This window comes from Salmo trutta, chromosome 10 (assembly GCF_901001165.1).
Source record: "Salmo trutta chromosome 10, fSalTru1.1, whole genome shotgun sequence".
In the NCBI taxonomy this organism is placed as follows: domain Eukaryota; kingdom Metazoa; phylum Chordata; class Actinopteri; order Salmoniformes; family Salmonidae; genus Salmo; species Salmo trutta.
In genome coordinates, this window is record NC_042966.1 from 5,743,756 (window position 1) to 5,767,086 (window position 23,331).

Below are 23,331 nucleotides of genomic sequence, written 5' to 3' on the forward strand. Positions count from 1 at the left end.
GGCGTGCACTATATGATAGTAATGTTTAAAAATACATGTAAAGGAAGAGAAGCTTAGGCCTAGCCCCAGAGAGCAAGAGATATGCCGGCGGCATGCTACGACACCGACATGCGTTTCTTTATCCTTGTCAGATAGGCTACTGCTAAACAGATATAGGCGTAGGCTACAAAAGGAGGCTAATTCATTCATTTTCAATCTGAATATTTTATATAAAATAAGCATTATAATGTTAGATTATAGAAGTAACTCTGGTAGCACTAAAACATTCTTCCTCAACTCAAGTTCAATTGTCAGTCAATTGGAGCGCCAGTGAGCACTGCCTTCATATCATAGGCCTGCAGTATAATAGGCTAATAACCACACCATACCTTCACTAAAGTTTCTAAACTTTATTAGGGTAATATCAAAAGTAAGTCAAAACATTACTAATAGGAAAAATACAAACAGGATAGTATATTGTGAAAAATACAACATTACAGTTGGACTTCATTTGGCCAAAGAAAATGGCTCAACAGAATGAAACAACACTTGGGAAATGGTTTAAACATTCACAAAGTTTTGAACAGGCTATATTGCAGCAATTAGCAAGAAATGCTAGTGCCTCTACCATTTAGCCAAGAAAAAGGTATCAAGAGAATGAAACAAAACACATTTAGCATCTTTAAAGAACTGGTTTGATTAATAAAGGTCTCCCGAATGGCGCAGTGGTGTAAGTCACTGCATCTCAGGGCTAGAGGTGTCACTACAGGCACCCTGGTTCGAATCCAGGCTGTATCACAACTGGCCGTGATTGGGAGTCCCATAGGGTGGCGCACAATTGGCCCAGCGTCGTCCAGGTTTGGCTGGTGTAGGTTGTCATTGTAAATAAGAATTTGTTCTTAACTGACTTGCCTAGTTAAATAAAGGTTAACATTTTTTTTTTTTTAAATAAACAGGCCTACAATAACAAAGATACAAGGCTACGATGCAATTTGGGAACTTTTTTTTTTTTTCATATTTCAAATAATTTGTTTAATTATTGTAACAATGATCTGATTATTATATATCAAAGAAAATTGTAAATTAAGTTCCTAACTTGCATCCTATCTGAATAGCGAGCTGCACAGTAGCCTGCATTTGGCCTGTGCCAATGTTCTTATCTTTATACACTGCAATATTAAAACTTGTTCATACGGAGGACATTCCACTTGTAGGCTTTTCACTATTTGCATACTCTCCAACTTTAATTTTATTTCAATGAAGAAGGCCTCCATCTTTGCAATCAACAGTAGCTCAAGGCTCCTCTCTCGCTCTCTCCTTCTCCTAAGGTGTGCAAAATCGGGACATATGATATGCAGTTCCGTACAATTTGGCCATCTGCAATTTTATTTATTTGCTTTAAATTATTTTATTGTCCTAAAACCATTGTTAGTTTTTCACAGTGTTTGTCAGAACCTAACGGACAACTAGTCAAACCAAGTTTATTCACCCACTGGGTCAAACAGCTGAAAGACAAAGATGTGTTTACACAAGCACATATATTTATATATATTGAGTCCACTCCTTGCAACTCAATACATCTCTGTTGCTAGGCAGGAACTGAAGTGGTGACTGTTCCTTCTCACTTCATCTGACCTGACCTCGGCCCGAATTCCTCACTCTCCCCTAATTCACGGCAGTTCTATCTTATCAGGGACTGAAACCAGACGGTTACCCCTTTCCTCTCTCCCTAGGATCCATGAGATTCAACAATAACATGTTCTAACAGAATGTAAGCTCTCTGCGCTCCGCCTTCCTCACTCAGTAACTTTCCATACACCTAGTTATCTCTCCATTGACCCCAACATATACATTCATTAAACATATACAGTAATCAGTAAACTCTAATACGGTAACATGAATAAGTATATTTCAAGCTAGAATCCAACAGTCCCTCTTTTTTGAATAATATCTCCATACTCTTCAACATTATGTAAACTTGGAAATTACTTATAAATAAAACATTTTTATAAAACATGATTAACATTCACAGTTGATTTGTATATTTACACCTCTGAGACTTATGGCCTCTGATCTATAATTACACTATGCACACTCTTATTCCCCTCTCTCGTCAGACAACTGATAATGACATTTCAGCTGGAGCTCTTGACTTCCTCCATTTCCTCCTTTGGGTTCCTAAGAGAGTGATAGCACAAAACATAAGTATTAATAATGCGTTAAGATATGCATAATTATATATGCAAAGATGATGATTTCCACTCTCACTTAACCTGACTCTATACCTTCGGGATGCTGACTCTATACCTTCGGGATGCTAGTCTTCCCCGTTAGGTCACAGGTCACGCCATATCATCCCTTCGACCCCCATCTCCTTCTTCCTCCAGGGCCACCCAATATACACGTGCGGTGACCTTAATCAACTTTACTTCATCTTGAGGCAAATCAGCACTGTATATACGTTTCAACGTCAATGCCCTCAGGTGATATCCCCACAATGCTAACAAGGTAACCCCTGATACCACTAACACTGCCCATGATGCATACTTCAATATACCCCTCATTTGCACCTTAGTCCAGTTCCATGCTGTTACTATAGCATCCTTCACAACAACTACTGCTTCTTCAGTTGCTGTCCCTACAGCGACTGCCGTGAGAATAGCTATTGCATTGAATCTGTCTCCTGCTCTTGATCTCCTATTGCCTTTGTGGTTCATTGATGGGGAATATCTGAAAGATTCAGTCCTAAATCTGTCTCCCAACTCATACCTGGTTTTCTAGCCACCAACATCTCCAATGACATCCTACAGTGGTTCTTCCTGTAAAAATTGTCATGCTGCAGCACACATTGCGGGCTGCCACAGAATTCTATGGCACGTTATTTAGTTGTCAGCCATTAATGCAAGTTAGTGCTAGTTTGACCACCAGAGGGTATCTTTGAGAAGCATTTGATAGCCTTCAATAGTTGCTGTACTAGAGAATTTAAAACCTTTTTTGTAAGAACATAGAATATGGGATTGATTGTAAGAAATTTAGCTTAATTAATTAGATTAATATTATGTCGTTTCTATTCCAAGAAAAACGAAAAACGAAACCCTTCGTTAGGAAAGTATGGCGCTGTACAACGTGATGCTCGGGACTAGGCTATAGTACTAAGAACATTTCCACACCCTAATTGTAGTCTAACCAATACCCAAATGGAGATTCAGTGAAAATAAAATTCTCATTGATTTACCAAGACCAGTCCCCATGCTTGTCTCAGAGCAGCGGGAAACGGTGCTGAAATAGTTGACCACACGCGGGTAGACTGCTTCAAATCCTATTGCCTCTAACTTCAATATACTTTTTAAATAAATAAGACCACCACTTTTAACAGCACATTACTCAACACTAGTGAGACTCATGATGTCTACGGTAGGCCTACAGTACAGTAAAATGTTTTTTTTCAATGACGTGACTCTCCGCCAACAATTAAATTTAGGGGATTGGAGGATTCTAAATGAATATCTAACGGGCATTTTCCATTAGTGTCACGACATCCGCCGAAGGGGTTTTCACCCGTGCGTAATTGATTACCGTTTATTGTTGGTCAAGTGTATTGTTACCTTGTGCCTTTATTTTGAGTAAAGTACGTTGCTCACTCATTCTGCTCTCCTGCACCTGACTTCATGCACCAGCTACACCCACCTTCTGACAGTTAGGGCAAATCTGAAATGTGAGAATATCAACGTTTTTTTATATAATTCTAAATTAATAATTGCTTTGTTTAAAAATAATGATATGTTGGAGATGATTTTGTTTACAAAAGTGAGCAAGAAAAAGGACATTGTTCAACATGGGGTGAGTCATTCTTACTAATTTGTAAATTAAAGCCAGTTTGTTATTTAAAATTATTTATCTCTGTTTTCAGAGGGAGAGAAACCCAAAGCCCACCGTTGCCTTATTATTAGAGTTTGGGATTTACAAATGTGCGCTTCTCATGTAATTTTTAGTAAGTAATATGCTACAGTCCAGTTACAGCTTGTTCTGATCAAGTAGAAAGAAAAAATGAAGTGTCTTTTTTTTGGGTGTGCGTGCAGGACAGAGAAATAGCAATTCTTACACTATTGTTCAGGAGGAACAGAAAATTGCATGTCAATTCATAAACCATGTCCCATCAAATCTCTTCCCAACTAGTTTACAATCAATATGGCCCTCCGCCAATAATTACATTTAGAGGATTGGAGGATTCTAAATTGTTTGTTTAAATAAAATTATGATATTTTGGAGATTATTTCGTTTTCAAAGACGTCCCGGCCGGCCAAACCCTCCCCCAAACCGGACGACGCTGGGCCAATTGTACGTCGCCTCATTGGTCTCCCGGTCACGGCTGGCACGGTATCGAACCAGCATCTGTAGCAACGCCATTTGCACTGCGATGCAGTGTCTTAGACCGCTGCGCCACTCGGGAGGCCCCATCCACAGTTTTTAATGCTAATCAGTTGCCTTGCACAAAGTATCAAAATACAGAGAGGTGTTGGTAAGAGTCTATTGTCCTGCTAATAGCCCATAATGGGGTTGTACAACGTGACCGGTCAGGAGTTCATAATAATTGAAAAGAAAAGTGTATTTTTCCGGTTGTGCGTGCAGGAAAGAGGAATAGATTTTCTTACACGATTGTTTTAAATTCAATCACCTTCTTCGTCCTCATCATTCAGTTCATTGAAATTAAATGTTGAAGTCGTGCACAATTATCAGTTTCTATTTGTTTTATGTCACCCATTCGTTGTCAGAGACACATTAGCGCCTTGGGACCTAAAAGCATAATCAGTGCTCTAACTCCCCTTGCGCTGGTCTGGAGCAATGAAGCAGTGACACAGGGTACAGCACTAAACCACAAAATACATGTTTAATCATTTCAATCCACCCTTGATGAGATTGGGGAAAGGACCGTCCATCCATTCTGTTCTATGCCAATGGAATATCCTGAGAGGAAACCCTCTCTAGACTCAATAGATTGGAGCGCTGCACCCTCCCCTCACTTTGTGCGCTCTCTCTCTCCTAGCCTTTCTGAATCATCATTAGAACTATTGATAACTTATTCAACCCAAATTTAGAATGACAGTCCTTAGTGCTTCACGTTGAGTTAAAGACCCTTAACTTAGCACACACCAACTGTGGCAGAATGTACATTTACAGACAGAGGGAAATATACACTACTGTTCTAAAGTTTGGGGTCACTTGGAAATGTCCTTGTTTTTGAAAGAAAAGCACATTTTCTGTCCATTAAAATAACATTGAATTGATCAGACATACAGTGTAGACACTGTTAATATTGTAAATGACTATTGTCGCTGGAAATGGCAGATTTTTTATGGAATAGCTACATAGTCTTAGAGGCCCATTATAAGCAACCATCACTTCTGTGTTCCAATGGCACATTGTGTTAGCTAATCCAAGTTTATCATTTTAAAAGGCTAATTGATCATTAGAAAACCGTTTTGCAATTATGTTAGCACAGCTGAAAATTGTTGTCCTGATTAAAGAAGCAATAAAATTGGCTTTCTTTAGACTAGTTGAGTATCTGGAGCATCAGCAAAATGGCCAGAAACAAAGTACTTTCATCTGAAATTCGTCAGTCTAAACCCCTCAATTTGATGTTATTTTAATGGACAAAAAATTTACTTTTCTAAGTGACCCCAGTTCTAACTTTTGAACGGTACGAATGTTTAAAGAAAATCTCACCCATCTACACACAATTCCCCTAAATGACAAAGTGAAAACATGTTTTTAGAAACCCCTGAATCAATACATGTTAGAATCACCTTTGGCAGCGACTACAGCTGTGATGTTACTTGTCCCCAGGGCATGAAACACAGAGGTTTATGGATGGAAAAGACAGACGGAAGCATTTTTTCTGCGTTCCATCAAACATTACAATTCATAACCTGAGCAGCCGATGTGCAAACCATCCCATTTGGAAGGGAACGGTTGTCCAATTATTGCATGAGCCAATAGATATATTTTCAGTAACAAAAAGTACAAGCTTTATGCTCTTGTCAGTTCACGTTACAATTAATTTAGTCTGTCACATGTAGTTAGTCTCAGCAACTACTACTGTGGCAACTCGTAAAAAATAAATAAAATAACACTTTAGTGCAATTTTCAGAAGTATCACGGTAAATTTTCACGACTCTTAACACAAACTAGAAAAGATTATCAAAAAGGCAGTTCTAAACACATTTTCAATTAAATGAGAAGAACACACAAAATCATATACAGTGCATTCGGAAAGTATTCAGACCCCTTCACTTTTTTTCACATTTTCTTACATTACAGCCTTATTCTAAAATAGATTCAATAAAACATTTTCCTCATCAATCTACACACAATACCCCATAATGACAAAGCGAAAACAGGCTTTTAGACATTTTTGCTAATATATTAAAAGTATAAAACAGAAATGCCTTATTTACATAAGTATTCAGATCCTTTGCTATGAGATTCGAATTTGAGCTCAGGTGTATCCTGCTTCCATTGATCATCCTTGAGATGTTTCTACAACTTGGAGTCCACCTGTGGTAAATTCAATTGATTGGACATGATTTGGAAAAGGCACACACCTGTCTATATAAGGTCCCACATTTGACAGTGCATGTCAGAGCAAAAATCCACCCATGAGGTCGAAGGAATTGTCCGTAGAGCTCCGAGACAGTATTGTCAAGGCACAGATCTGGGGAAGGGTACAAAAAAAATTCTGCAGCGTTGAAGGTCCCCAAGAACACAGTTGCCTCCATTATTCTTAAATGAAAGAAGTTTGGAACCACCGAGTCTCTTCCTAGAGCTGTCACCCCGGCCAAACTGAGCAATCGGGGTACTTGATGGTCACTCTGACAGAGCTCTAGAGTTCCTCTGTGGAGATGGGAGAAGCTTCCAGAAGGACAATTAGGCCTTTACAGTAGAGAGACCAGACGGAAGCTACTCCTCAATAAAAGGTACATGACAGCCCGCTTGAAGTTTGCCAAAAGGAACCTAAAGACTGTCAGACCATGAGAAACAAGAATCTCTGGTCTGATGAAACCAAGATTGAACTCTTTCACCTGAATGCCAAGCGTCACATCTGGAGGAAACCTGGCACCATGTCTACGGTGAAGCATGGTGGTGGCAGCATCATGCTGTGGGGATGTTTTTCAGCGGCAGGGACTAGGAGACTAGTCAGGATCAAGGGAAAGATGAACGGAGCAAAGTACAGAGAGATCTTTGATTAAAAAAAACGTATCCAGAGCGCTCAGGACCTCAAACTGGGACAAAGGTTCACCTTCCAACAGGACAACGATTAAAAGCACACAGCCAAGACAACGCAGGAGTGGCTTTGGGACAAGTCTCAATGTCCTTGAGTGGCCCAGCAAGAGCCCGGACTTGAACCTGATCAAACATCTCTGGAGAGACCTGAAAATAGCTGAACAGTGACGCTCCCCATCCAACCTGAAATAGCTTGAGAGGATCTGTAGAGAAGAATGGGAGAAGCTCCCCAAATACAGGGGTGCCAAGCTTGTAGCGTCATTCCCAAGAAGACTTGAGGCTATAATCGCTGCCAAAGGTGCTTTAACAAAGTACTGAGTAAAGGGTCTGAATACTTGTGTAAATGACTTATTTCTGTTTTTTATTTTGACTAAATGTGCAGAAATGTCTAAACTGTTTTTGATTTGTCATTATGGGGTATTGTGTGTAGATTGAGGTTAAAAAAACTATAATACATTTTGCAATAAAGTTCTTTTGCAGTAAATTCTTTCAGAATGTACTGTAGTAACAGTTTCATTTAGAAATACATGTTTCACATTGCAATACGGTCCGTGTATGTTTTTGCCAATTAATATTACAATATAAACGATGTAAAAGAGATGATTCTGAAATCAAACAACACAAAACACTGTTAAGGCCTAAATGCACGGGCTACTTCACCCACCTGTCCACAATGAACATGCCAAAACCACTGCCTACATTTTTGTATATGGGGACCTAATATAATATGTTTGTTTACTCCACTGGGGCCAAATAGCCAATATAGATCATTAATAAGGGATCTTCTAGTAGGTAGCACCTACCAATAACATTGGTATATTTTACCCTGCGCAGTCTATATGACTTCAAACACATTTTTCGGTGAGGTCCTGCCCTAGAACACCTGCCCTAAGACTCTTCCTCACCCAGAGCTATCCATTGATTATTTTTTATTTAACTGGACAAGTCAGTTAAGAAAAAATTCTTATTTACAATGACGGCCTACCCCGGCCAAACCAGGACAACGCTGGGCCAATTGTGCACCGCCCTATGGGACTCCCAATCACGGCCAGATGTGATGCAGCCTGGATTCGAACCAGGGACTGCAGTGAAGCCTTTTGCACTGAGATGCAGTGCCTTGATGGGCCTGTCCCTTACACGGGTGACTCCAATCACCAAGACCACATCATAGAGATTGTTTGGGAATCTTCTCATAGGTAGCACATAAACATGAGAATCAATCACCCTGCCCGCTGTCTGTTTTGATGGAGGCTTGTTGATATATAGTCTCAACAAACTCCCCACCCCAGAACTATGCGCATACGATCTAGTTTTTATCTCCAGTGGAATCCTATACGTAAGATTCTTCTCCATCCCTAGAACTATGCACATACGATCTAGTTTTTATCTCCAGTGGAATCCTATACATAAGATTCTTCTCCATCCCTAGAACTATGCACATACAATCTAGTTTTTATCTCCAGTGGAATCCTATACATAAGATACTTCTCCATCCCTAGAACAATCTGCCAATAAACTGGCCTCGGATTTAATAACAATGGTTCTGTCCACCAGTTACGGACAGGATGCATCCACCTGTCACAAGCACACACAGGATTTTTGCTAAATGGCCATATCTCCGATTCGCTTAAACATTTTAAAACTTCACTCTCCACAGATACTTTGATTCAACAATCTGAAGGCTCACGACTGGTTGACAAACAGAATGGGTAGATGGCCCTTAAGGGGCACATGAGGAATTGGTAGGATACAAGCTTACCTTTTATTTATTGGCTGGCCTCCTCCACTACTGATTCTCCTTCCTCCCAAACCTGTTCCTTAAGCGTGAAATCCTACTGAAAATGGCATTTGATAAGAAGACCAATATACAATAAACATATCATAAGAGCCCAAACTCCCAGTGACGTTTCAAATATTTACTCAGCGAAGATGTACAGCTGAATACATACCTTGAATAAATTGCAGTGTCCACTTATACCCTTAGCTCTCACCCCCTCCCTTCCACAAAGATGTACTTCAGTACTTTTCCATCACCCAGGATTTCTCATATCACAGGACTTCTTATCAGTCAGGAGAGGTATTGAGTTGTTGGGAGTGCACATTCCTACAGTCCATTGCAGTCCACTAAATAATTACACTCTTCTCGTACACAGAGCTGCAAGGAAATAAAAACGATCTATTCATACTAAGAGGATATAAAACATTAATATTAAAGTCATTTACAGTCTGTCAAGTTTAAAAATATATATATTTTTAGAATTGTAGACTATCAAAACCGAAACCAAAAAAACTTGCAAGCAAATACATTTTAAAGCAAGAGCAAATTATTTGAAAACGAATGCAATTTTTTTTTCAGGTTTCCACCTTCCTCTGTCTATCCTGCTCATTCATTTGGTTACGATGAATCGTCACTCCAAACTAGTGGACCAATAGACTCATTATCTACTCCTCCCTCCAAGCCCTGCCTTCACAGAAACATGTTTCCAAAACTAGTGGACCAATAAAGACTCATTATCTACTCCTCCCTCCAAGCCCTGCTTTCACAGAAACATGTTTCCAAATCTAGTGGACCAATAAAGACTCATTCTCTACTCCTCCCTCCAAGCCCTGCCTTCACAGAGACATGTTTCCAAAACTTGCCATCGAAAACAACTGCCAGTGAAAGCAAAGATACGAGTAACCTAACCAACGGTAGTAACTGCAGGCAAACGTGTAGGCGAAATTGATTCAATAGGTTACATTCAACAAGTACAGCACTTACACAAATGACTGATGATTGGCTGAGAGAAATTGATGATAAAAAGATTGTTGGGTTTGTTTTGTTAGACTTCAGTGCGGGTGTTGACATTATTGATCGTAGCCTGTTGCTGGAAAAACGTATCTGTATGGCTTTACACCCCCTTCTACATTGTGGATAAAGAGTTACCTTTCTAACAGAACACAGAGGGTGGATCTTAAATGGAAGCCTCTCCAACAAAATCCAGGTAGTATCAGGAATTCCCCAGGGCAGCTGTCTAGGCCCCTTACTTTTTTCAACCTTTACTAACGACATGCCACTGGCTTTGAGTATTTACAGTTTTTATTTAACCTTTATTTAACTTGGCAAGTCAGTTAAGAGCAAATTCTTATTTTACAATGATGGCCTACCCCGGCTAAACCATAACCCGGACGTCGCTGGGCCAATTGTGCGCTATCCTATGGGACGCCCAATCACGGCCGGTTGTCATACAGCACGGGATCGAACCAGGGTCGCTAGTGACACCTCTAGCACTGAGATGCAGTGCCTTAGAAGGCTGCGCCACTCGGGAGTAAAGCCAGTGTGTCTATGTACAGTTGAAGTCGGAAGTTTACATACACCTTAGCCAAATACATTTAAACTCAGTTTCTCACAATTCCTGACATTTTAATCTGAGTAAAAATACCCTGTATTAGGTCAGTTAGGATCACCACTTTATTTTAAGAATGTGAAATGTCAGAATAATAGTAGAGTGATTTATTTCAGCTTTTATTTCTTTCATCACATTCCCAGTGGGTCAGAAGTTTACATACACTCAATTAGTATTTGGTAGCATTGCCTTTAAATTGTTTAACTTGGGTCAAATGTTTCGGGTAGCCTTCCACAAGCTTACCACAGTAAGTTGGGTGAATTTTTGCCCATTCCTCCTGACAGAGCTGGTGTAACTGAGTCAGGTTTGTTGGCCTCATTGCTCGCACACGCTTTTTCAGTTCTGCCCACAAACTTTCTATGGGATTGAGGTCAGGACATTGTGATGGCCACTCCAATACCTTGACTTTGTTGTCCTTAAGCCATTTTGCCACAGCTTTGGAAGTATGCTTGGGGTCATTGTCCATTTGGAAGACCCATTTGCGACCAAGCTTTAACTTCCTGACTGATGTCTTGAGATGTTGTTTCAATATATCCACATAATTTTCCTCCCTCATGATGCCATCTATTTTTTGAAGTGCACCAGTCCCTCCTGCAGCAAAGCACCTCCACAACATGATGCTGCCACCCCCGTGCTTCATGGTTGGGATGGTGTTCTTCGGCTTGCAAGGCTCCTCCTTTTTCCTCCAAACACAACGATGGTCATTATGGCCAAACAGTTCTATTTTTGTTTCATCAGACCAAAGGACATTTCTCCAAAAGTACGATCTTTGTCCCCATGTGCCGTTGCAAACCGTAGTCTGGCTTTTTTATGGCGGTTTTGGAGCAGTGGCTTCTTCCTTTCTGAGCGGCCTTTCAGGTTCTGTTGATATAGGACTCGTTTTACTGTGGATATAGATACTTTTGTACCTGTTTCCTCCAGCATCTTCACAAGGTCCTTTTGCTGTTGTTCTGGGATTGATTCGTACTTTTTGCACCAAAGTATGTTCACCTCTAGGAGACAGAACGCGTCTCCTTCCTGAGCGGTATGACGGCTGCGTGGTACCATGGGGTTTATACTTGTGTACTATTGTTTGTACAGATGAACGTGGTACCTTCAGGCGTTTGGAAATTGCTCCCAAGGATGAACCAGACTTGTGGAAGTCTACAATTTTATTTTCTGAGGTCTTGGCTGATTTCTTTTCATTTTCTCATGATGTCAAGGAAAGAGGCACTGAGTTTGAAGGTAGGCCTTGAAATACATCCAACTTAGTGTATGTAAACTTCTGACCCACTGGAATTGTGATACAGTGAATTATAAGTGAAATAATCTGTCTGTAAACAATTGTTGGAAAAAATGGCTTGTCATGCACAAAGTAATGTCCTAACCGACTTGCCAAAACTATCGTTTGTTAACAAGAAATTTGTGGAGTGGTTGAAAAACAAGTTTTAATGACTCCAACCTAAGTGTATGTAAACTTCCGACTTAAACTGTATGCGGATGACTCAACACTATACACGTCAGCTACCACAGCGACTAAAATGACGGCAACACTTAACAAAGAGCTGCAGTTAGTTTCAGAATGGGTGGCAAAATTAGTTAGTTCTAAATATTTAAAAAACTTAAAGCATTGTATTTTTGGACAAATCCTTCACTAAACCCTAAACCTCAACTAAATGTTGTAATAAAGAATGTGGTAATTGACCAAGTTGAGGACAGTAAACTGCTTGGAGTTACCCTGGATTGTAAACTGTCAGGGACTAAACATATTGATACAACAGGATCTAGGATGGGGAAAAGTCTGTCCATAATAAATCGTTGCTCTGCATTCTTACAGCCCTATCAACAAGGCAGGTCCTACAGGCCCTAGTTTTGTTGCACCTGGGCTACTGTTCAGTCCAGTGGTCAGGTGCCACAAAGAGGGACTTAGGACCATTGCAATTGGTTCAGAACAGAGCTGCATGGCTGGCCCTTGGATGTACACATAGAGCTAACATTAACATTCTTACAGAGAGGTATGTTGAATGCACCGAGCTGTCTTTTTGAACTACTGGCACACGGCTTGCATGTCAATCTCTCCTGGCTCAAAGTGGAAAAGAGATTGATTTCATCACAACTTGTATTTGTGAGAGGTATGTTGAATGCACCGAGCTGTCTTTTTGAACTACTGGCACACAGCTTGGACACCTATGCATATCCCACAAGACATGCCAACAGAGGTCTCTTCACAGTCCCCAAGTCCAGAACAGACTATGGGAGGCGCGCAGTACTACATAGAGCCATGACTACATGGAACTCTATTCCACATCAATAACTCATGCAAGCAGTAAAATTAGATTTAAAATACACCTTATGGAACAGTGGGGACTGTGAACACACTTAATATGTTGCGAATGTATTGTGGTGTTTTTTTTTTTTAAATGTGTAACTGCTTTAATTTTGCTGGACCCCAGGAAGAGTACATATTGATATCATTATTTTTTGTTTATAATTCTACAAATGTTCCTTTTGATATCATTATTTTTTGTTTACAATTCTACAAATGTTCCTTTTGATTTTTTTTGGTTATATCAACATCCATCATTTCACTTTTCCTCAAATATTATTTTTGTTTTCAACTTTATTTTTCATATTTACAATTTATTTTATTTTGAATTCAATACTTAAGGTGTGAAATTGACCCCATAGAGATTTGCTAGCAAAATATTTCTCTGTTTAAGCTGATATGGGTAGCATGTCAGTATAGGGGAGATGTTTTGTGTCCTTGGCTTGAATATAAAGGATTTATTTTAGACTGTATCCAATGACTAAAAGCATCTGTACGAGCTCTGAAATATGTGGGTCCTGTGTACTCAATGTTTCGTTGCAGATCTAAAGTATTCAAGTGAATGGCCCTGGTATATGCCCTGAATACTTAAGAAAGTCCATCCGTCCTTCCTGGTTATCTCAGATCAAGTCAATGGATCTGGTAAAGAAAGGTGGATGTGTGATCAGACCAGAGCAGTACAGAATAGCACGGCTTTGCTCGATTCGGCTCGCTCAGTAGTGTGAAAGGGGTATTTCTGTGTTACTTTCCAGGCGGTGAGGAGGATAACATGCTGTGGGTGGCCATGGCAGGGACACACCAGATCTGGGCTCTGTTCCTGGAAAATGGGAAGCTGCCTAAAAGAAGGTGAGCGACTGATACATAATTGCTTTGTGCACTGGCAACTGTTTCAGGGCCAGATAATGTTGTTCTTTCATATATTCAGTCTAGAATCAAGTAGGCTATTAGTTTCTATCTACCCCTTTGGTGTTTTCAAATCTGAATGAGAACCCAATAATGTGACAGATTCACTGTCAGGAGAGCTTAAGTACACCAATCCAGTTCCTTAGGCTCAAACGATGGGGCTCCTGAGGCTAGGATTGGTTTACAGACCAATATTGTGATATTTCACCATTCCATAGATTTGACTGTAAGCTTTAGTGCCTATCAATTTGCATCCAATGCTGTGATGGATTATCATTTTATTTTGGAGGGTTTTATGTATTCATTGAGAGAGGACAGTGAAGAGGGGACAGGAAAGTTAGGCGATATTATGAGTCAGAAGGGCATGGGTCGGATTCGATGCCGACTGGTATACATGTGTGCTAGGTTCCGCGGAACTAACCACTGGATCACATAGGCTACAGACACACAGAGGACAATATTAACGACATGAAAACTCCCTCCAGCGAGTCCAAAGCGGGGACGTGTGTGCGCTTCGCCGGCAGTGGCAACGAGGAGAACCGCAACAACGCCTACCCCCAAAAGGCCGGCTTTGCCCAGCCCTCGGGTCTGGCCCCCGCTCCGGAGGAGCCCTGGGGGTGCCTGTACGTGGCCGACAGTGAGAGCAGCACTGTGCGCTCCCTGGCGCTGAAGGACGGCGCCGTCAAACTGCTGGTGGGGGGCGAGAGAGACCCCCTGGTGAGTCAGTCCTGTGATGGAACGGTTAGGGGGGAGAGGGGCTCAAGGTAAATGATCCCCCTAACCACACATCACATTACCATAACCCCAATCTATCAGTGGTTAGGGGTAACCCATAGACAATATAGCAAGAGCAATAGTCTTCTGTATCTATGGGGTAACCTCTACTTATTCTTAGAGGTATTTCTGAGCGTCAAGGATTGGGACCCTGGGTTGTATGTTTAGTTTTTTTGCTCATGAATCCAAATTAAAACCAAACCAATGTTTCTGGGCGCAATCTAGTTGCAACCCCAAAGGAATCCGCTGTACATTTTTATCTAAATTTATCATCAATATATTAGTATCAATGTCAACTGGGGACTCTCAATGGTTCAAGTGTTGCAGTTCCAGTTCCCCACACTTAGTAGAATGACGCCACCCCTAGACACTGATCCAGGATCAGAGACGTTTTGACCCCCTTTCACCTAAAGATGAAGATCCTTGATGTTAGGCTGTTCTCTCCTGAGCCTGACAAACACTATACAGTAGGGGTGCATCCCAAATGGCACCTATGGACCTTGTTCTCTCTAAATAGGGTGAGGGTGCTGCTGGAGGGAGAACTTGATTCCAGGCTATCGCTCAGCGCTCTGTGAGGCATTGCTTACCTCCCTCTAATCACACTCAGTTTATGTTCTGTCTCAGCACTTTGTTTTCCTCCCCACAGATCTGGTTCTTTATAAAGGAAGGAGAAACCATGTCATTGTGCCGTCGGGGCTACAAAAAACAAGCAACTAGGGAGTTTTTTAATGATTTAATTGGAGCAGTGACTGAATTATTACAGCATTTGTCGTGACACGATTTGAAAAGCATTATTAGCGCCATGTAACATTTGTTGCAAGTTTCCAAACCTTTTGAAATTCTGAATATTTTTATAATGGGAGTGTTATCCAATCATTTTGATTTATTGAGCATGCTCACAAGGAGATATGGCTATTTATTTAAATTCCACTACAGTCAAACCAATATGATTTCTTTGTTGCGTCACTTGTTTTCTGAAGCAGATGATGAAAATAAATTGGATTTAATAATAAACATACATTTTCACCTAAAATGACCTATCTGAAGCAAGGATATGCATATTCTTGATACAGTTTGAATGGAAACACTTTGAAGTTTGTGGAAATATGAAATGAATGTAGGAGAATATAACACATTAGATCTTGTACAAGATAATACAAAGCAAAAACCATGCGTTTTTTTTTTTTTTTTTGTACGATCTTTGAAATGCAAGAGAAAGGCCATAATGTATTATTCCAGCCAAGGCGCAATTTAGATTTTGGCCACTAGATGGCAGCATTGTATGTGCAACGTTTTAGACTGATCCAGTGAACCTTTGCATATCTGTTCAAAATGTTGTATTAACCTGTTATGGATAGGGGGCAGTATTTTCACGGCTGGATAAAAAACGTACCCGATTTAATCTGATTATTACTCCTGCCCAGAAACTAGAATATGCATATAATTATTAGCTTTGGATAGAAAACACTCCAAAGTTTCTAAAACTGTTTGAATGGTGTCTGTGAGTATAACAGAACTCATTTGGCAGGCCAAAACATGAGAAGATTCTGTTCAGGAAGTACCCTGTCTGACCATTTCTTCCCCTTCTTGATTCTCTATCCATTACAAAAGATCTCTGCTGTTACGTGACACTTCCTACGGCTTCCATGGGCCCTCAGAGCCCGGGAAAAAGCTGAATCACGTAATTCAAAGCCCTGGCTGAAACACACGAGCGCTTTTGCTAAGTGGTCTATCAGCGGACAAAGGGCTTCATGCTCGTGCACGAGTCGACCCCGTGCTGTATTTTCTTTCGGCTGTTTACCTAATTGCAGATTCACGGTCGGAATATTATCGCTTTTTTACAAGAAAAATGGCATAATTGATTTTAAACAGCGGTTGACATGCTTCGAAGTACGGTAATGAAATATTTAGAAATCTTTTGTCACGAAATGCGCCATGCGCGCGACCCTTATTGACCATTCGGATAGTGTCTAGAACGCACGAACAAAACGTCGCTGATGGAACATAACTATGGATTATTTTGGACCAAACCTACATTTGTTATTGAAGTAGAAGTCCTGGGAGTGCATTCTGACGAAGAACATCAAAGGTAATCAAACTTTTCTAATAGTAAATCTGATTTTGGTGAGTGCTAAACTTGGTGGCTGTCTAAATAGCTAGCCCTGTGATGCCGGGCTATCTACTGAGAATATTGTAAAATGTGCTTTCACCGAAAAGCTATTTTATAATCGGACATATCGAGTGCATAGAGGAGTTCTGTATCTATAATTCTTAAAATAATTTATGTTTTTTGTGAACGTTTATCGTGAGTAATTTAGTAAATTCACCGGAGGTTTGCGGGGGGTATGCTAGTTCTGAACGTCACATGCTAATGTAAAAAAGCTGGTTTTTGATATAAATATGAACTTGATTGAACAAAACATGCATGCATTGTATAACATAATGTCCTAGGGTTGTCATCTGATGAAGATCATCAAAGGTTAGTGCTGCATTTAGCTGTCTTCTGGGTTTTTGTGACATTATATGCTAGCTTGAAAAATGGGTGTCTGATTATTTCTGGCTGGGTACTCTGCTGACATAATCTAATGTTTTGCTTTCGCTGTAAAGCTTTTTTGAAATCGGACAGTGTGGTTAGATTAACGAGAGTCTTGTCTTTAAAATGGTGTAAAATAGTCATATGTTTGAAAAATGGAAGTTTTCGGATTTTAGAGGAATTTGTATTTCGCGCCACGCCCATCATTGGATATTGGAGCAGGTGTTCCGCTAGCGGAACATCTAGATGTAAGAGGTTTTTAAGACTGCCCAAATGTGCCTAATTGGTTAATAACTTTTCAAGTTCATAACTTGAAAAGGGACCCACCGATCCTATAGAGGTTAACTTCTTATGGCTTGGGGGCCGTATTTCGACGTCTGGATGAGAAGCGTGCCCAAAGTAAACTGCCTGTTACTCAGGCCCAGAAGCTAGGAAATGCATATAATTTGGATAGAAAACACTCTAAAGTTTCCAAAACTGTTAAAATAATGTCTGTGAGTATAACAGAACTGATATGGCAGGCAAAAACCTGAGCATAATCCATCCAGGAAGTGGGATTTTTTTTATATGTGTATTTTCAATTGAATGCCTATAGAGTAATGGGTTAGGACCCAGATTGCAGTTCCTATGGCTTCCACTAGATGTCAACAGTCTTTAGACATTGTTTCAGGCTTGTTTTCTGAAAAATGTCCGGTTGAAATATTATTGATTATTTAGACAATTGACAACCTGAGGATTAATTATAAACATCATTTGACATGTTTTGACAAACTTTACCGGTACTATTAGGATGTATTCGTCTGCATGTTTTGACCGCCTTTGAGCCAGTGGATTACTGAACGAAACAGAGTTTTTGGGATATAAAGAGGGACTTTATCGAATAAAACAAACATTTATTGTGTAGCTGGGACTCTTGTGACTGCAACCATATGAAGATCTTCAAAGGTAAGTGATTAATTTTATCGCTATTTCTGACTTTTGTCATTCCTTTACTTGTTTGAAAAATGTTTGTATGCTTTTGTAAGCGGGGCGCTGTCCTCAGATAATCGCACGGTATGCTTTCGCCGTAAAGCCTTTTTGAAATCTGACAGAGTGGCTGGATTAACAAGAAACTTTAAACCGATGTATAACACTTGTATTTTTTATGAATGTTTATTATGACTATTTCTGTATTTTGAATTTGGCGCTCTGCAATTTCACTGGATGTTGTCGAGGTGGGTCGCTAGCAGAACGTCTGCGCCAGAAAGGTTAAACTACTTTAAAGTAGCCACCCTTTGCATTTATGACAGCTTTGCACACTCTTGGCATTTTCTCAACCAGCTTCATGAGGTAGTCACTGGGAATGTGTTTCAATTAACAGGTGTGCCTTGTTAATTTGTGGAATTTAAGTCAAAAAACAGATTTAAGTCAAAACTGTAACTCTGCCACTCAGGAACATTTACTGTCTTATTGGTAAGCAACTATTTTTGGCCTTGTGTTTTAGGGTATTGCCCTGCTGGGAGGTGAATTATTCTCCCAATGTCTGGTGGAAAGCAGACTGATACAGGTTTTCCTCTAGGATTTTGCCTGTGCTTAGCTCCATTCCGTTTTGAATGGAAAAAAATGGAAAAAAAACTCCCTAGTCCTTAATGATTACAAGCATACCCATAACATGATGGAGCTACCACTATGCTTGAAAATATGGAGAGTGGTACTCGGTAATGTGTTGGATTTTCCCCAAACATAACACTTTTGGAATATTTGTATTCTTTACAGGGTTTCTTATTTTCACTCTGTCAATTAGGTTTGGATTGTGGAGTAACTACAATTTTGTTGATCCATCCTCAGTTTTCTCCTATCACAGCCATTTAATTCTGTAACTGTTTTAAAGTCACCATTGGCCTCATGGTAAAATCCTTGAGCTGTTTCTTTCGTCTCCGACATTTGAGTTAGGATTGACGGCTGTATCGTTGTAGTGACTGGGTGTATTGATACACCATCCAAAGTGTAATTAATAACTTCACCATGCTCAAAGTGATATTCAATGTCTGTTTTTTTTAACGTTTTTTTTTTTACCAATCTACCAATAGGTGCCATTCTTTGAGGCTTTCGGAAAGTATTCAGACCCCTTCACCTTTTGCTTTTAGGTGCCTTTTGGCAAACTCCAAGTGGCTATCATGTGCCTTTTACTTAGGAGTGGCTTCTGTCTGGCCACTCTAACATAGAGGCCTGATTGGTGGAGTGCTTCAGAGATGGTTGTCCTTCTTTAAGGTTCGCCACATTGGAACTCTGGAGCTCTGTCAGAGGGTCACCTCCCTGACCAAGGCCCTTCTCCCCTGATTGGTCAGTTTGGCCGGCCAGCCAGCTCCAGGAAGTCTTGGTGGTTCCAAATTTCTTACATTGTTCTTGGGGACCTTCAATGCTGCAGAAATTATTTGGTACCCTTCCCCAGATCTGTGCCTCGACATAATCCTGTCCCAAAGCTCTACGGACAATTACTTCTACCTCATGGCTTGGTTTTTGCTTTGACATGCACTGTCAACTGTAAGACCTTATATAGGCAGGTGTGTGCCTTTCCAAATCATGTCCAATCAACTTGTAGAAATATTTCAAGGATGATCAATGGAAACAGGATGCACATGAGCTCAATTTTGAGTCTTATAGCAAATGTTCTGAATACTTATTTAAATAAGCTTTCTGTTTTTTAAAACCATAACAAAAATTTGTGTTTTTGGGGAGTACTCGAGGACTGGAGTTGGGAACCACTGGGCTTATAGTGCAGTCTCGGAAATACCAGACCTAGGGCAACAGCACTAGGTCTGGGGAACACGTGGAATTCTCTTGGCCCCTTTGAAAGGGGAGAAAAACAATTCCGGGGAGGGTGCTCTTCAGACAGACAATAGTCCCAACAAATCACGAGTTTGGGAATTGTGCTCTTTAAAAAGGATCCCCTCAGAAACATGACAGATGTACACAATGCGGACGTACAGTTGAAGTCGGAAGTTTACATACACCTTATCCAACTACATTTAAACTCAGTTTTTCACAATTCCTGACATTTAATCCTAGTAAAAATTCCCTGTCTTAGGTCAGTTAGGATCACCACTTTATTTTAAAAATGTGAAACATCAGAATAATAGTAGAGTGATTTATTTCAGCTTTTATTTCTTTAATCACATTCCCAGTGGGTCAGAAGTTTACATGCTACCAAATACTAATTGAGTGTATCACCTTTAAATTGTTTAACTTGGGTCAAACGTTTCGGATAGCCTTCCACAAGCTTCCCACAATAAGTTGGGTGAATTTTGGCCCATTCCTCCTGACTGAGCTGGTGTAACTGAGTCAGGTTTGTTGGCCTCATTGCTCGCACACGCTTTTTCAGTTCTGCCCACAAACTTTCTATGGGATTGAGGTCAAGACTTTGTGATAGCCACTCCAATACCTTGACTTTGTTGTCCTTAAGCCATTTTGCCACAGCTTTGGAAGTATGCTTGGGGTCATTGTCCATTTGGAAGACCCATTTGCGACCAAGCTTTAACTTCCTGACTGATGTCTTGAGATGTTGCTTCAATATATTCACATAATTTTCCTCCCTCATGATGCCATCTATTTTGTGAAGTGCACCAGTCCCCCCTCCAGCAAAGCACCTCCATGATGCTGCCACCCCCATGCTTCACGGTTGGGATGGTGTTCTTTGGCTTGCAAGCCTCCCCCTTTTTCCTCCAAACATAATGATGGTCATTATGGCCAAACAGTTCTATTTTTGTTTCATCAGACCAAAGGACATTTCTCCAAAAAGTACGATCTTTGTCCCCATGTGCAGTTGCAAACCGTAGTCTGGCTTTTTTATGGCGGTTTTGGAGCAGTGGCTTCTTCCTTGCTAAGCGGCCTTTCAGGTTATGTTGATATAGGACTCATTTTACTGTGGATATATAGATACTTTTGTACCTGTTTCCTCCGGCATCTTCACATGGACCTTTTTGCTGTTGTTACCAAAAAAAACGACCAATTTTGTGTCCGGTGAGGATGTTTAGGCCAGGGCACAAAGGACTGAATTTCCTTTGTCCATTTCCGCTTAGCCTTACCGACGCTTAGTACTTGTGCTAGGGATGTGATACATGTAAACATTTTCTTAAAATTTGAAACGTTTAAAAAAAATTATATATCTAAATGAAATGAATTAACAGAGATGGTCATCTGTGTGACCGCTAGGGGGCAATGCTTTTCAATCTACCTCAGTCCTGGCTACCTACCAGAAGGCACTCACCTTACTGCTGTTCCCCACCCACTAAGCAACGATGGTATTAATGCTGTTTTATGTTCTCTGTTGTCTCTCCTCCATGTTCTAATTTGTCAGTACATGGGACTTCATGTCCCACTTCTCATCAATGTGATGGCTCGTTGCAGTGATGTTCATAGACGTCCAGCAATCTTTTGTTGAACCACGTATGGCTCGCGCTTTGTACATGCAGAACAATCATTGTACAATTTCTCCATCATGACCGTCACGGTTTTTCGAAATGGCATCTTGTATTCTGGTTCTAGATATGCCATTAGGGTATTGAAGCCGACATCCTCTACCATTGACAATGGCGGCATATTAACTGCAATCATGTCTCACTCTGTCCCTTATTGCACTGCTGCCAGCAACGGGTTGGGTCTCCCTTTAACAAGAGCAAGGTATTGTGTTTCATTTGAAAACAGCATAACATTTTGTAGGATATTTCTGAAAAAGACTGCCTAAAATTTCAACCTGTTTTGGTGGGATGGACTTTTGGCATTCCATGGTGACATCACCATGTGGTAAATTAGTTAATAGACCAATAAGAAAGAATTCCACCTCCCTGCCAATAACAGCTCATTTTCAGTTTTCGCCTCCCCACTCCCAGACAATCCTAGGCAAATTCTTGCTAGAGAAATTGCCCTTTGCTAAGAAGCTATTTTTATTTATTTTTGACAATTTTAATTGAAAACAATCACAGTAAGGTACTTAATTGTTGCCCATAAAGGATTTGATATTGAGATAAAAACATCTGCATTGGACCTTTTAAGAAACACTCGTTTTCATTAGCAAACCGTTGCAAAATGTTTTACATGGTGTGCACAATGAATACACACCTACACTAACCTCCCTCAAGCAGAGCATTGTTTTCAATGTTTTTATTTTTTTTATTTTATACATATGAGAGTAATCTGTCTTTAGAAACTTCAGATGGTTTGTCGAGGAAAGGCTTAATGTAGTACCACTTTGAAATACAATCCATGCACTGCTTCATCATCAAGTCAATCTTTATACTCTGGCCAATCAGAAGGCTTCATTTAACAAATAGTTGACTCAGTTCAGATTCCTAATACTCTGAAAAATGGCAAGGCTGCTAAATTGAAATTGGCACCCCTGATCTAGGGCCAAACAAATTTTGCCCCAGAGGCCGCATTCACTCTTCAACGAGCTTCACACAGAAAATTAGCAACATTTCCTCTATCCATAGTTTGGTGAATTTTCAATGCTTTCATTTGAGTCATTTATTAAGCGAGCTGGACAGTCAAGAAACTGTATAAATGTAGGTCTATTATTCTTCCTACACAGTTTTAATTTGGGTTTAGTTATTTGAAAGTATATTGAGACGTCCCACCCCCCCCCCAAAAAAAACTAAATGTCCCCAAAAATATGTGGCCCGGATTGGAACCCCTCCAATTGGGCCGTATGTTTGACACCCCTGCCCTAGATGTATGGATGACTAAAGTGGCATTGAAATGAATTGAAACATGTAACGTCACTCATGTTGTTCATGTGGTGTTTTTGGGGGACAGAACCTGTTTGCGTTTGGGGACGTGGACGGGAAAGGAGTGGACGCAAAGCTCCAGCACCCCCTTGGTGTGGCCTGGGCTCCTGACCAAGGCCTCCTCTATGTGGCGGATTCCTACAACCACAAGGTCCGTTTTTCAGACGTGGTAATGTTTACACTGTATTTTATGGACATGTGGTTTCACATCAGTGACAAAGTAAACAAGAGGAAGAGCTTGTGGGATGTCATTGGATGTTTTCTCTGAAACAGCCAGTAGACAATTCATATGTAAAGCCTTCATATTCTCTGCTGTGAGATTGGAGATTGCTTCTTGAAAAGACAGTAGGCCTTCAGGGCAGAGTGCATGTATGTTTGGACGGGTTGTACACACAAATCAAATCCCTC

The 23,331-nt window shown here is 40.4% G+C and overlaps 1 protein-coding gene across 1 annotated transcript in view; it reads left to right on the forward strand.

Moving 5' to 3' along the window:
• Positions 1–23,331, forward strand: part of nhlrc2 (NHL repeat containing 2) — a 63,912-nt gene that overhangs the window by 35,647 nt on the left and 4,934 nt on the right. Inside the window, exons 7-9 of the mRNA XM_029764183.1 lie at positions 13,704–13,797; positions 14,340–14,571; positions 22,952–23,074. Of these exons, the coding sequence (XP_029620043.1) occupies positions 13,704–13,797; positions 14,340–14,571; positions 22,952–23,074 (449 nt within the window). The remainder of the gene's footprint in view (positions 1–13,703; positions 13,798–14,339; positions 14,572–22,951; positions 23,075–23,331) is intronic.